The 16,527-nt window shown below is 39.0% G+C and overlaps 1 protein-coding gene across 11 annotated transcripts in view; it reads right to left on the bottom strand.

Annotated features, from left to right (window-relative positions):
* The window catches only part of PLEKHA1 (pleckstrin homology domain containing A1), a 46,125-nt gene extending 31,896 nt beyond the window's left edge, over positions 1 to 14,229 (bottom strand). Inside the window, exons 1-4 of one of the 11 annotated variants that reach the window (XM_064488512.1) lie at positions 11,539 to 11,794; positions 10,088 to 10,163; positions 9,669 to 9,721; positions 755 to 915 (exon numbers count right to left, since the gene is read on the bottom strand). In XM_064488512.1, the coding sequence (XP_064344582.1) occupies positions 755 to 895 (141 nt within the window). In that variant the 5' untranslated portion in view covers positions 896 to 915; positions 9,669 to 9,721; positions 10,088 to 10,163; positions 11,539 to 11,794. The other 10 variants (XM_064488513.1, XM_064488514.1, XM_010997640.3 and 7 more) reach the window with 10 other exon arrangements.
* Positions 14,230 to 16,527: the final 2,298 nt, after the last annotated feature.

Below are 16,527 nucleotides of genomic sequence, written 5' to 3'. Positions count from 1 at the left end.
CATATGTATTTTGTCTAATTTAAAGTCACCATAGGCAAAGAATACTAAACTAGTTGTTAGGGGATCTGGTTCCTGCTCTCTGAAACAGAATGGATCCTCCTACCAGGCCCTGCTCTTCCTTAACTCTTCGTACCTCACCTGCACAAGGAGTCCACTAGACCAGATCAACTTAAAAGTCTGCTAGGGACTCATTCTTGCAACATATTTCTTAATTTGAATAAAAAGGTAGAGAAAATCTAAAACTACTCAACAGGTGATCTCTAATTCAAGCTCTCTCACAGATCTTTAAACTGGGATTCTAACTTTTAATTTATGGTATTTACCTCCAATAATTTGCTAGGCAACAATAAAATCAAATTCACGAATGGCTGACACTCAAATATGACACTACAAGATGAAAGGACTCACACATGCAAGAATGTCAAAAAATAGCAGTCTCTATCCTAGGGACCATATCTTAAATCTAAATGATTTAAAAATTTTTTTACCAGAGATGGAATGGGCTCTCCCAAGGAAGGAAAATGTAAACACATGCGTTAAGTTTTTATCAAATAAACTTAGTTTCATCTTCTGAAATTCAAGTAAGACAGCAGGTGTTGGGGGTACAGGGCAAGGAGAGAACAGCCAGCAGAAATAAATCTAAACGTATGTTGGTTAGGAAGACAAATCCTGCCACCTACATAGTATACCAAATACTTTAATAATGAAAATTCTTGTATGCTTTTGAAGAGGTAACCGTATGGATTTTACAAACCTGCGGATTATCCATGTACCATACAAAACTATCTTCTCTGGTATCCAGTATGAAGTACCTCCGAAGAAATTTCCCACTGTTTTCATTTTCTTCAATGTCTAGAAAACCACAAATGCGATTCTGACGATCCACATAAGGCATTTCTGAGCTTGCACATTACACTGTAAAATAAAAACATTAACAGTAAGTACTTCTCAGTGGACTTCAAGCATAAAACAGGCTATGGTAAGGTTTATTCAACAAAGAGCTTGCTTTCCAACATTAGGTGAGGGCTGGTTAATGTGAACACAAAAGCATGGGCAAAAATCACTTGAAATTAAGCTTATTGTGAGTGATTATTAAATGCAACTGTACACATTGATGGGGACAAAGGGGAACTATTCATCTTAGTTGAATAATTTACTTACTTTTTTCCCTATGATCCCCATTTCACAGTTAAGATATTTAACACTGAGAAGATTAGAGAACTAGTAGGTAATGAATCAAAACATGAACACAAACAAGCTTATACTGTGCAGCACAGTGAGCTGTATTCAATATCCTGTAGTAACTTATAGTTTAAAAGAATATGAAAACAAATGTATGTATGTTTCTATTAAAAAAAACATGAACGCAGATTCTTGAACTCCAGAACTTCTATCTTAACCTTTACATCATCCTGTCTCTCTAAAATCCTTTTAATTATTAAAACCAAAATGAATCAAAATAAAGCTAACATCATGAAGAGAGATAAGCAGGTATTATGTGCCTCCTAATGGAAGACACAAGCATCACCAATGAAGTGCATATAACAACAAGATGTTCTGATCAAGTCTCCAAATTTCCCTATATTCAATTTCCAATTTACAGGAAACAAAGAACACAGAGGAACATATAAACTGCATTGTAGGTATTCAACCAGCAAAAGCGGACTATGGGAAATGCCAGGACAAACAGCCATTTCCTCAGCAAATAAATTACTATAGGGAAAGAGAGAGAGAAGTTACAGATTAAAAGAGACTTGAGAGGCACATATTCTGATTCTAAAGGACTGAAATTTCTGTTGTACTGATTAAACTTAAAACCCATGATTTGGGTAAAAAGCAGTTGTTTCTAGCCATTTTCTCTAAAAACCATAATGTGATTCCCTCCTGATGTGATGCAAACCTGCAGACTGTTCCTACTCTGGTACTTCTATAGCCAGTGTCAACACATTTTGGCAGGTTGAATTTATTTATATAACTAGTTCTTCATTTAACTTACAGTGTAAATTCAATTAGAATACGCCCTGATACACTGCACATCTTAATCACTATTCTATATGCAGCCAGAAGAACATCAAAACACATCAAAAAGTTTTAAACTATTCATTCATTAAAGTTTGATGTGTGTTATTACAAATCTGGCATTTAGAGGAGATAATTTTTTAATGAACTTACCCGAAGTTTTTAAACATTTCCAAAACGTAGTCAGAACTTGAAAAATCAATACACTATACCAACACATACTACAGGCAAAAACTATCAACTTGTGTGGTACTGCCATGAGGACAGACATAGATCAAAGGAACAGAACTGACAGACCAGAGAAGAACCCATACATCTATGGCTAACTGGTTTTCAACAAGAGTGCCAACATCATGCAATGGGGAAAAAACAGCCTCTTTAACAAATGTTGCTGGGACAACTGGACACCCACATGCTAAAGAATTAAACTGGACCCCATTTTATACTATATACAAAAATTAACTCAAAATAAATTAATCTAAATATAAGAGCTAAAACTATAAAACTTTTTAGCATAGAGGAAAATCTTCATGACCTTGGATTTGGCAATGAATTCTTAGATATGATACCAAAAGCACAAAAAACAACAACAAAAAAAAAGACAAGTTTTTTTAAAAAACAAAACTTTTTTGCATCAAAGGCCAACAAGAAAAAGGCAACCTACAGAATGGGAGGAAGTATTTGCATCAGGGTCTAGTCTACAGAATATGCAAGTAACTCTTAACAACTCAACAACCAAAAAACTCAACTGAAAAATAGACAAAGAACTTGAAAAGGCATTTTGCCCAAAGAAGATAACCAAATGGGCAATCAGAACACAAAAAGATGCTCAACATTATTTGTCATTAGGGAAATGTAAACTAAAACCACAATGAGATACCACTTCATACCCACTAGGACAAATACAATTAAAAGAGGAAAATAAAAAGTATTGGCAAGGATGTGGAGAAACTGGAACCCTCCTACACTGCTGGTGGGAATGTAAAATGGTGCAACAGCTGTGTAAAAGTTTGGTAGTTCTTCACAAGTTAAACACACAATTACCATGTGACCAGCATTTCCAATCCTAAGTATATATCCCAAAGAACTGAAAACAGATACTCAAACACTTACACAAGAATGCTCACAGCAGCACTATCTGCAATAGCCAAAAAGTATAAACAACCCATATGTCCATCTACAGGTGAATGGATAAACAAAAATGTGATACAGCCAAACAACGGAATATTATCCAGACACAGAAAGGAATGAAGTACCGATACAATATATCCAATCAAAATTCAAGGATACTTTATATAAAATTTGACATGGTAATGCTATTATACATTGAAATGTAAATGACCTAGAAAAGCTAAATCTATCTCCCAAAGAATAGACTTACATTACTTAATTTCAAGAGGTACAATAAAGCTATGGCAATAAAAACAGTGTAGGATTGGTGAAAAGATATAATAAATCAATGGAACAGAATAGCATCCAGACACAGACCCATACATATACTGTCAGTTGATTAATTTTCAACAAAGATGTCTAGGCAATTTCAAACATGGTCTTTCAACAAATGGTGCTGGAACAAGTAGCTATCCATATGGAAAAATATTAACTTGAAATGGATCAGAAACCTAATGTACAATTAAAAAATTAAAAAGCATCTAAAAACATTATTTATACACACACACACACACACACAAATGAAGGTCTTGGAGTACGCAAAGATTTCTTAGATATGACACAAAAAGCCTGAACTATATATGGTTGCTATACCGGACTTAATCAAAATTAAAAACTGCTCTTTGAAAGACAACGATAAGAAATCAAAAGACAAGCCACAGAATGAGAGAAAATATTCTGTACACATGTATCTATCAAATTACTGATATCCAAAAACAGGCAAGGAATTACAATAAGACAAACAGTCAGTTAGAAAATGGGCAAGAAATCTGTATAGACAAGTTAACAAAGAAGATATGCAGCTTTTTAAATAATAAAAAAGAAAGAAAAAGGAAGACATACAAATAGTAAATAAGCACAAAAACACGCTCATCATCATTAGAAGATACTGCAAATCAAAACTGTGAGATATCACCACACACCTATTAGAAAGGCTACAACAAAAACAAACAAGGAGTGGGTGGGTATAGCTCAGGGGGAGAGCACATGCTCAGGGTCCTGGGTTCAATTCCCATCACCACCACTGAAAAAAAAATCTGACAATACCAAATGCTAGCAAGGATGTGAAGCAAATGAACACTCATATTGCTGACGGGAATGACAAATGGCACAGCAATTTGGGAACCCAGTTTGGCAGTTTCTTAGAAAGTTAAACATATCCCTAACTACATGACCCAGCAATTCCAATCGAAAACTTGTATTTTCATAAAACCTGTATGCAAATATTTAAAGCAACATTATTCATAATTAGCAAAGAGCAGAAACAACCAAATGTCTCTGACTGGTAAATGAAGAAACTGTGGTACATCCACAATGAAGAAATACTACTTAGCAAAGTAAGGGAACAAACTGTTGATGAACACAATGTGGGTAAATGTCAAATGTACCTTGCTAAGTTAAAGAAGCCAGACCAAATGGCTACAGGAATGGAGAACAGATCACCATGAGTGGGTGGAGAGAGAGAGGTTGACTTCAAAAGGTAACTTATGGAGTGACAGAACTGCTCTGTATCTTGATTCTGATATGACACAAAATACGCATTTATCAAAACTCATAGGCTTATACACTACAGAGTGAGCTGTACTGTATACAAGTTTAAAAAAAAAAACCTACAGTAAATAGAAAGCAGATCAGAGTTCCTAGGGCTTGTGATAGGCCTGACTACAAAAGAACTTGAGAGAAAATTTTCTGGCAACATAAGTGTTGCATATCTTGATCGTGGTAGTGCTTACATAATTACATGCATATATCAAAACTTATATAGAACTGTATACTAAAACAGGCAAAATTTACTGTATGTAAATTAGACCTCAATAATGCTGAATTAAAAAAAAAAAAAGATGCCATCAACACTCACCAGAATGTCTAAAATTAAAACAGACTGACAATACCAAATGTTGTCGAAGATGTGATGCATCCAGAATTTATGTACTGTCGATGGGAATATAAAGTGGTACAATCACTATGGGAAAAGTTCTGGCAATAAAACCAAACATACATCTATCCTATGACCTAGCCAGCCCGTTCCTAACTATTTGCTCAAGAGAAATGAGAACATATATGCATGCAAAGACTAATTCACAAATACTTAGAGCAGTTTTACTCATAATAGCCCCAATCTAGAAACAATCCAAATGTCCATCAAAAGGTGAATAGATCAATAAAATGTAGTATGCCTATACTATGGAACAGCACTCTATAATATAAAGGAACCACTACTAAGTGCAGCAGTATGGTCAAAACTCATCAAATTGCAAACTTGAAATGAATACATTTTATTGTATGTAATTTAAACTCCAAAAAGTTTTTAAAAATCCAGCAGCAATGAAAAAAATTCATTGACATATTTGACTATAAATAACTCTTTAAAAAAATTTTGCATGGCAAAAGCCTGATCAAGTTAAAACCAGCAGAAAATACTTGCAGCTTCTATCACAATACTCGCAGCTCATCTCCCTAACACTTAAAAGAGTTTGCAAAAAATGTCAAGGAAGATATATCAAAAGTTCAATAGAAAAATGGTCCAAAGACATTAAAAGACATTTTACAGAACACAATATAAAAATGATCCTTAAACATATAAAGAGATGCTCAACTTCACTCATAACAAGAAAATCCCAAAATAACATACAGAGATAAGTAGGCATTGCTACCACCGTCACAAAAAAAGGCAACCAGACCTCACGTGCCTCCTAGAATTCACACCATGTGTAAGACATTCACGAAAAAAAAAAAGGCATAAAAATACCTGAATCTGACCAAGACTCCAGATCCAACTACAAATTTATAGGAAATAAAGACAGAGGAAGGACATATTAAACTCTATCACAGAGATTCAAATAGCAAAATCCAAACTATAAGAAATTTCTCAGGACAAACAGCATGCTTTCTTCAAAAATAAACTCCAAGGGAGTAAGGGGAAAGAAACTGGAAGAATCAATAAATTAAAAGACTTAAAAAGACAATCACAACATGTGAACCGCTCTTTAAATCTTGTTAAAAACAACACTGATTCATCTAAGGAGACTGGAAATTTGAATACTGCCTCATGATACTAAGGAACTAGATATGTATTTTCAGTATGACGATGGTATTGTGGTTATGTTACCAAGAAAATGCACCCTTATTATTTAGAGATATTTACTGATACAAAGATAAAATGTTATCTGAATAACTGGGAAGGAGGGAATGGATGAAGGAGAGATGGCCGGGGTTGACAGGTGTTGGAGCTAAATGATGGATACTGTAGTTATACAATTCTGTCTACTTTTGTGGATGTTCACAATTCTTCATAACAGAAATTTTTTTTTAAAATCTATGCCACACAGAGGTACAATTTCTCATCTATGAGATTGGCAAAAATTTTAAAGTTTGACAATACACTATATTGGTAAGGCTTTAAGAAAATAGGGACTCTTACATTTGCTGGTGAGAATGCAAAATGGTACACCTACTGAGGTGAATTTGTCACTGTTTAACAAAATCACATATGCATTTATCCTGTGATCCAGCAATCCTACTTGGTATTGTAATTCTGAAACTATTTATATGATAGAACTTCACATGCATCATAGGATAATGTAAACATATTGATGCTATCTATGACTATTTAAAAACAAAACTAATAAAACAAATTTTATTTGTTATTATGAACCTAGATTTCCACAGTAAGAGAAAAGATGTACAAATACAAAAGGAAAAATTCTATACAATACATCTGAATTAGAGGTAGTATGAATTCAGGATCTTTGAAAATATGTTAGTAATAGAAAAACATCACTTTGCAATTCCAGTATAATCACTGATTTAAGCAAGAGTATTCAATGAACACTAATATCATGAGAAAAGCGGTTGTTAGATCATACAATCTCAAAATTATCACCCCACAGTGTTCCTATCTAATCACAAAGAGGAAAATGTATCTTTACAATGGAGGGATCTTTTAGCCCCCACCTTTGCCAGATGATTAAGTACCTAAGGAATCTAAAAGCTAGGTACTAATGGGTATCACTCCTCTCTAAACAGACCACACATCATATGAGTCCACTGGTATGAAATACCCAGAAAGAGCAAATCCATAAAGACAGAAAGTAGGTAAGTAGTTGCCTAGGAGTATGGGGTACAAGGGGGAATGAAGAGTTGTCTAGAGATGGGAGGGTACAAGGTTTCTTTTTAAGGTGATAAAAATACTCCAAAATTGACTGTGGTAATAGTTGCACAATTCTGCCAATATACTAAAAATCCCGAATTGCACACTTTAAATGGTGAATTATACCTCAATAAAGCTGTTTAAAAAAAGAATTACACTTGTCTTTTGTCTTTTCATTCTAGAGCACATCAGAAACCTTAAAAAACATTTTCGTCTCCCAGACCTGTGAATGCTGTAGTGTCCCAGGGAATAGTCCACAGACCTCTTCTCTATACACACTCAGTCTCCTGATGAGCTCACTCATTCACATGGGTCTAAATACCGATGACTTCCAAATTGCTATCTCCAGCCCTGGACGCTCTGCTGAACTCCATACTCGTGTACACAACCACCCATGCTGCAGATCTACTTACTTATCTAACAGGCATCTCATATTTAAACTGAACTCCAGATACACCCCCTCAGCAATCTGTTCCTCTCTGTCCTCCCCATCTCAGTAAAAAGCCACTCCCTTCTCCCAGCTGTTCAGGCAAAATATCTTGGAGTCACACTTGATTAAGCCTTCTTTCACTCATGTCATGTTCAATGCATCAACAAATCCTACTGGATCTATCTCCTAAATATATCCAGAATCCCACCACTTCTCACCATTTGCCAATCTGGTCCAAGCCAACATCACCTCTCAGCTGGATTACTGCAAGGGCTTCCTTGCCCTCTTCCCTCTATTCTCAACACAGCTTATCAGACACATATTCATTAACTATATATTCAAGTGTTTATCCAAAAAACACTACACATATTATTACTTGCCAAGCACTATTCTGAAAATTTAAATATTAATTTAATCCTTATAACAACTTTACAGATGAGAAAATGAAGGCTCACATGATTAAGAAGTGGCAAAGCCAGGATTCAATCCAGGGGAATCTGGCTCTAAAGCTCACGCTCCTCAATAGTATATCATGTTATTCCGCTCAAAACTCAAAGCTGAAGAACTCTGGCTGCCTATTAGAATTACCTGGGAATTTTTGAAAATCCTTATGTCTAGACTGATACCCCTAGACCAATTAAATCAGAAATTCTGGAGATGGGATCTAAGCATCAGTACCTTTTTAAAGCTCCCCAAGTAATTCCCATATTCAGCCAAGGTTAAGAACCATTGTTTTAATGCAATCTCATCTCATTCAAAATAAAAACTAAAGCTGTTGCAAAGATACACAGGCTCTACTACACCCCCTCATCCTGTCCCAGTCCTCCCCTTGCTTACTCATCTGGCCCCTGGACTCCTACTGCCCTAGACAAACTCCCCACTCAAAACCTTTTAATTCAAATGCCACTTTCTCGGTGAACCCTTCTTGACATCATATCTAAAATGCAAATGCTCCAAACTGTCCTGCCAACTCCCATCTCCCTCCCCTGCTTTATTCATTTCTTTACCATTTATTGCTAACAAACAATATCGTTTACTTATTTACCTATCGCTGTCTGTTTCCCCACACTGGAACGTGGGCTCCAGGAAAGCAGGTTTTTGTTTCTATTTACCATTGTTTCTCCAATGCCTAAAACAGTAGCTGGAACATGGAAGGGACTCAATAACTATTTGTTGAATGAAATATTAAGAAATACATAATTATTGCATCAAATATTAACATTTAAGTTTCCAGACAGAAAGTTGCTTTCTCCTCATGTGATAAGAAATCATTCAGCAGATTTAACTGACTGGCTTTAGATGATGGAAGGAAAAAGGTTCAAATACTATATTTCTGTTTGGATTTATATATTTAGTAAAACTAGTATGAGGCAAGAACAGATAAAATTGTATTATTAAAATCTAAAACCTCCACAAAAATCTGTCCTTCAGCTTCCCTGGTACTCTAAGGGGTAGTCAGATCATACAAACATTCATAAATTAACACATTCACAGTCAACACTTGATCAGTCAGGAACCATGAAGTCAAAAACTAAAAACGCAACAAAAATCAGAAAGAGACAGAGAAAGAAAAGAAAAAGAAACAATAAATTCTGCACAGTGAAACTTCATTAGATCCACAGGACTTCACTATTATGTAATGATTAGATGTTGAGTAGGGTTAGTCTTGTGCCCAAATTGCTGACAAACTCAAAGCTGAGATCTACAGACATCAAAGATCAAATATCTGTGAAATCTGGCACCAACAATCCCCACACACACAGAGCTCAGGGCTCTGGCACCCCAACCAATGCTAACCATCACTCCACTCTATACAGGCAAGATGACAGAAGAGAGGGAAAAAATGAATAGTCTTCCAAGTGATCAGACAGAACACAGGGGAAGGAAGGGGATACTCACCCCAAAACAGTGGTGGGGGCCCCAAGAGAATCATTCACCAAGATCAGAAGTGCCTACAAGAAGGAGAGATTGTCATCTCATTCTCCAGTTCGATGTCTGCGTATGAAATAGACTGAGTGACTGACCCTGTGCCTATCTGAGCAGGGGGACAAGGAGAATTAATCAGAAACGGCAGGGCACAAAAAGGGGGCAGACCTAAGCAGCCTGCAGGCCACCATTTGGCATCAAAAGGAAGTAAGTTTCCAGTGGGTTAAGTGGAAAGTACAGAAGGTAGCTGGACTTAAGCTGTTTTACTGTTATCAAAAAATCTGGCTGCAGAGAGAAACCCACGTCACCCACAAACACTCACAGGAACCAACAGGTACACTGACAGGATAGGAACAAGGAGGTAGGACTGTAGGTTGGTAAGGTTTACCTACAGCAAATTTTATATCCAGGAACTGTGCAGTGGGGAGTCTCCCTGCAAGATCTCGCCAAAAATTCCAGTTTGGAAGCCTACCAAAAGACATTAACAGCTTGCCATTCTTAATCTAGAGAGGGCTTTAATAACACCAGGTAAGAAATACTTACCCGTTTCCATTTTTCTTCTGACTAGTCCCTGTCCAAATAAGTCCCCGAAGACGGAAGAGAAAGAGGTACCCAGAGAGCAGACCACAACCCTCCCCACTCCAAGGCTTCAGGGAATAAGTAGCTAGATACTGGGGTAAGGGAGGAGAGGAGCTTTAATAGGAGACTGAAGTTTAAACTGAAATAGATTAGACTTGAGATTTTGATAGCTGTAAATGTTAGAAAAGCTACCATTTGCCCATGAAGTCATGAGGTAGTAGGGAGAGAGATCAGTGTTGAAAAATGTAACTGTCTCATGTTTGTTCTCACCAAGCTCAGACTGCTCAATAACCTGATGACATTCGGAACAGCATTACTGCCCTTGGTGATGAGAAGGAATACCTGACATGGAAATTCCCATGGGGGCTTTGCTGTACCCAGTAAGATGCTACATTAGAAGCTCTCTGAGATCTCTTCCAATTCTGCGTGCCTGTGATTGTCTTTTCTTCAAGAGGTTAAATTGAATCCAGAATCCAGATTTCAATGGCTAAGCTATTAAAGGCTAGCCTGCCTAAAGGAATAAAACCACAACGTTTTGAAGAATAAAACTATCAGATTGACAACTTTGATAAAGGTTCCATGCAGGAAACAGTATTTGAGACTGCAATATTTTTAAGACTCTAAAGACTTATTTAAGTGTTAAAAAATATCCAAAATGACTTTAATTTTCCTTTACATTGAACAGAAATTCCAATTCAAAGAATGCTTATGATACAAAATCCTCAAAATATCATCTTCCTGAATCAAAGCCATTCAACTAATCAAAGGCTTACCAAAATAAACAGCAAAACACATGTTTGCTTAAATATCTTCTAGGAATTACAAACTCTCATGTTCTTTATCACACAGCAACTACTAGGAAAAAAATATTACTCAGAGTTCAAATGGTTTAATGTTACTCATTAAGCATTATAAAATCCTATTGTTCCAACAAACACCAACAGGAATTTTTATTTTTAAATTAAAAAATCCCATACATTTATGTTTCTAAAAATAATTAAGCATTATAGACAAGCATCTAAAGAAAGTTTCTGCCCTAAGAACTCCTTTCTGACATCCGTCAATAAATTTCCAAATGCTGTGTACTTACAAACGGTCAAAAGAATTAAAATTAAATTTTAGTATTTATCTCCTACTAAAGCCATTTTACTGTATCATTGCAGATCTAATGAGAGAATCATCTTAAAATGTTAAATCAAATTTTAATGTTATCAAAAGTAAAATGCTTTTACTCATATGAAAAAGTAGTATTTGTATATCATACCTCAGCTCGCAGCTCAGGAAGTGACTACCACAGAACTTGAAATTCTCTGTCTAATAAAAGCGGAGTGTGAGTAACTATTGTCACTTCTGAATAATTACTCCATTCTATTCAGAAAACTATCATCCTCATCCTTAAATGACAGTTATTTAAACAAGAACGAGAATAATCATTTAACATCAACATTTCAGTATCAAAGCTCGACTTAAATTACACTTCATAAATAAATTACTTCATAGATTTCATTCTGGGTTACAAATTATCATCAACAAAAGCAACTGTGAGTTTCGCAGTGGGACTATATGAACTTTCAAGTTTAATTTAAGTAAAAGTCTCTCTTTTTTAAGCTGCATTAAAAGTTTTAGAGAAAAAGCCCCAGGGAAAGATAAAATATTTCCATCTTTCCCAAGTATTTTCCAGGAGTCTTCAATATCATCATACCCTATATTTTAACAACCAACATTCGAGTATTGCCCAGTGACTTTTTAAAGAAAATAACCCAATGCTATTCTTAATGTCCTTAAACAATTCTAAAAAGGTCCTTCCGGCTTATGAACTCATGGCAGTTTCCTAACAATTGTACACTTATCCTGTTTTACTGTCTCTCCTAGCCCATGACAAACTCAAATTTACACACCACCTCTTTCCTATTTTGCTACACTGCTAAAACTTGGGGGGGGAGGGATACAAACCTGCTACTTTCCCCTTCCCAAAGCAACAATAAAAATACTAATTAACAAGATAAAGTGAGGTAGGAAGCAGTTTCAATACATATAAACCACATCTCCTTAATGTCCCAAATGTTACGCACTGCTTACCACAAAGGACAAATTCAGTCACATACCTTGATACAGGTTTACTCTTCAAGATAATCCTGTCAATGGATACACTGTAGGGTTTACAGCACTATAAAATAAATTATTAACTCAAATTCTGCTAAGCTTAAATATTCTTCTTCAAACATACAAGTATACCAAAATGTCACTTCCCCTGGGAAGACATGGCCAAGATAAGGACTACTAAACAAACTCTATCTGAGGAAATATTTTTGCCACAAATGTGTTAATATGGAAATCTTACAGTAAGAAAAGTAATAGGCTTTTTAGTCAGAATGACTCTTACTATTTTTCAAATAACAGCTCTTCAAGTTATTTAGATTGTGAAGAAAAACAGAGTTTTACAAAATGATTTTTCTCAAGTTTCTCTCTGAATCACATAACGCTTGCTCAAAGTTTGCTGTGAAGTGGTTCAATGGCATTAAACTAACATAGAAAGCATGAAAGCTGAGCGCTTGCGGGGGAAATAAAGCAGGCTTATCAGTAGTTCTAAGCTAAAAAGACAACAGTATAACCTCATAGTGCGCTATTGGTTCCAGTCATTGGGCACACAGGAAATAAGACTTTCTACTTAGAAAACTAATTTAAAAAAGGTCAATGACTTCATTAAAGCAAAGAAAATGCTATCAAAACAGACAACTATCAATCGTGAAATAAGAAAACAAACATTATAGGCCTGGAAGGTGAAACAGGAGAGGAAAAGGGCACAAATTGCCTGAATATTTCTTCTATAACCTCCTCCTGGACCTGCCCCCAAACAGACAGATCGAGTTTCGTTATTTATGTGCCCAGCCGAGGGCAGATGCTCCACTTTGGGGCACAGCATAACTAGAATTCTACCAAAGGTAGTAAACACGACTTTCATTGACAACTTTCCCCTGATGGTCTATCCAGGAGGGTCAACAGAAAGCATCTGAAATAAACCACATACCACTCAAAACGGCCCCAAAGCGGTGCGACAGGGTTAAAGACCTGGGTTCTGGTCCCCTCCTTGGTCCTACCTGCGTGACCCTGGATAAGTCACCTCCAACTCTGGCACTGGTCGTCTGCACCACTACGGTGCGAGGGTAACGCACTAACCCTGCGTGATGCTCCGGCACAGGGCGGAGCCGACTTCTGACTCGGCGAGTCCTAAAGTGAAAGCGCAATAAAACGACAGAGAACGATGCCCCCAGGCAGTGGAGCCCCCGGGGGCACAGCCCAGAAGTCGAGCCACTTCGACAGGCGTCGGCGGCCGGGAATCCCCGGACAGCTGGCCGGCGCGGGCGTCCGGGAGGAGGGCACCACCGTCCTTCTGAGCAGAGCCACCGACCCAATTGCTCCTCGGCGACGGCGACCGCAGCCGGGCTCCCCACCCTCCTCGGCCGGACGCCGCCGAGGGCCGAGGTCAGGAAAACAATAAAGGAAGGAGCCGCGGGAAGAGGACGCCGCCCCTCCCGCCGCCGGAGCCGCAACGCGCAGGTGAGCCAGCCCCGCGGCCTCGCCCAGGTACAGCCGCGCGGGCGGCCCCACGAGGAGAGGGGTGGCGAGGACGCAGCCGGGACCCTGCGCCGCCCGCCACCCGCCGCCCGGCACTCACCAGCGCCCGCCGGCCCCTCGGCGGACGCGCGGCCGCCTCCCAGCTCGTCTCAGCCGGCGCCGCGCTCCTGGAGCCCGGCCCCGCTCACCCCGCCCCGGCGCGGCGGCGCTTCTCACGGCGAACTTCCCCGCAGCCCTCAGCCGGGAGCACCCGCGCCGCCGCGGCCCCGGGTCCCACAAGCACTGAGCTGCCCAGAGCGGCGCCCACGACGGCCCGCCCGCGCACTGCGCACGCGTACCCGCGCCGCCTCAGCCCTCAGACGGTCGCCGAGATTCCGGAGCGGGCACTCCCAGCCCGCGGAGACTACAAGTCCCGGCAGGCCTCGCGCGGGTCCTGGAGGCGTGACGGGCCGGTTCCCGTGGTCTTCCTGGTTCCAGGGGAGGCGACCTCGGGTGCGTCGGGGAGGGGCGCACGCAGAGCACTGGGCCCTTGCGCTGCGGTGCATCCTGGGATTCGTAGTTTTCGAGAACCCCGGGGCTTGGCTTCGGGGTGGAACTCAGGGTTCTCTTGTGTCACCACCTAGAGCTTCCAGGCGCAGGGATCTTTAAAAATAGGCTTCCTTCATTTGCAGATAATTTGTTTGCAAGCTGCCCCATAATCAGTACAGGAAGCATAAATGCACGGGCTGCTGTGTGACCTGGAGGAAAAACGCCTTACATCTCTTCGCACCAATTCTTTGCTCCTAACAATTTCTCTCTCCCTAGAACTGTAGCTCCACCTCCTACTGAGTAGAACAGGGAGCTTAGAGAAACCTAGAGAATGATTAGTCGAAATTCGATTAGTCGAAAGGCTGGAACATAAATATGTATTATCATAAATATTTAACATGTTTGTTGAGCACCTACTATGCCAAGTCCCATAACAGGCACTAGGCATACACTTTAGAACAAGACAGACACTGTCCTGTCCTCATGGAGAGTGCAGTCTGTAGGGGGAGCTAGTCTTTAAATAAGCAAGATAAATACAGATTTTAATGCAACAGAGAAACTAAGCGAGTTAAAGAGATTAGAGGGGTGGGGGGCTCTTTAGAGAGGGTAGTCAGGGAAGGCTCTCTGAGTAAGTAATTTTTGAGCTGAAACCTGCAAAAAGAGACCTGCGAAAGGATTATATGCCACGCCTTTCACAATGCATGGCACACACTAGGCTCTCAATAAATATTTGTTCCTTTTGTGTCCTCCTTCCGTTCCTTCCCCTGCACAGCCTTAGATCACATCCTTCCCCCTTCAAAATCTTTACCAACACCTTTCAGAACATCCTTCCTAGGCGAAGATATACAGAAGACAAATCAATGTCCAGCGGTAGGACGAGCTGTACGTGTACAGCTACTAGGACAGAAAATACAAGGTAAATGCCAATGAGCCTGGTGACATGGCTGGAACCCTGACTACTTTACCCCTTCTTTGTTTGTGAAATGAGTTAAAAGGCTCAGCACTCAGGCCAGTATCCTTACTTCAGACTTATGTTTATGAGGCAGAAAATCAGATTTGAAGTCTTCCTCTTTTAGATCCTAAAGGAAGCTTAGATATTATCTCATCCAAATCAGAGGTGGAGTGAAAAACACCCCTGAACTACCTGTGTGATCTTAGGCAGAGGGTGACATTTTGCCTTTCTGATGCTCAGTGACCTCAGACGCCCACATATGGAATGTTCTCAGAGTCTGATAAGCTGGTAGAGGAGAAAACACTCTCCAGACTGCATGGAATGCTCTTGTCCTGAATTTTCCAGGCTACTTGTCTTCAACATTTCCAAGATGCTTGTTCTGTTATCTTTTGAGAAACCTTAGCTGTGTAGTCTTGCTGCCACCTGTCCTCTCCAGGCCTCATTTCCTCATTTTTACAATGGTTGAAAGGATTTGGCCTCATCATAGTTTATAAACTGGCCAGAGCTGTTTCCTTTTGTCCACACAGTGGGTTTTATTTTTAACTGGATGTGTGGCTTAGGTTTAAAAATAGGGAGCTTTCCCATAAGAGCCCAGATGTCACCTACCTGATCTCTCTAGACATTTGAGCTAGTCTTCCCTGTCTAAAAGATCTGGAAGGATCTCCAGCTTCAGAATCCTAGAAGATTCTAGACAGGATATTTGGGACATATTTAAATTAAAAAAAAAAAGATTCTTGGTTTATCTGAAATTCAAATTCACACTTAACCTTTTGTATTTGATGTGAAAACCCTAGCTCACCAATCAGACAGACCACTGAAGCAGAGAGCCTCTTGTTCCCTCCAGATGGGAACCCGAGGGAATCTTTCTCTTGATTCCTATTAACAGTGGACATTATTGACTGAGTGGTTTTAAATTATTCTTTTGCTGTTTTTGCTTAACAAGCCCCAAAGGTTGCTTGACATTTGAGAGTCACATTTACAATGAAGAAAGCCAGAGAAGTGACTCAATTGCCCAAAGACACACAGCAAGGTAAGCCCAGGGCTACTCTGAGTTTGCAATATAACCAGCCAATAAACACAATGACAAAAAAAAAAAAAAAAAAAAAAAAAAAACAGAAAAAAGAAAACAAAACAAAAAAACACTCTCTGCTTTTCCTCCAGCCTTTTTTTGGATGGAGAGGTTTATTACATAACAGT

The sequence above is a fragment of the Camelus dromedarius genome, chromosome 8, assembly GCF_036321535.1.
Source record: "Camelus dromedarius isolate mCamDro1 chromosome 8, mCamDro1.pat, whole genome shotgun sequence".
Lineage (NCBI taxonomy): Eukaryota > Metazoa > Chordata > Mammalia > Artiodactyla > Camelidae > Camelus > Camelus dromedarius.
This window is presented reverse-complemented; position numbering and strand designations above follow the sequence as displayed.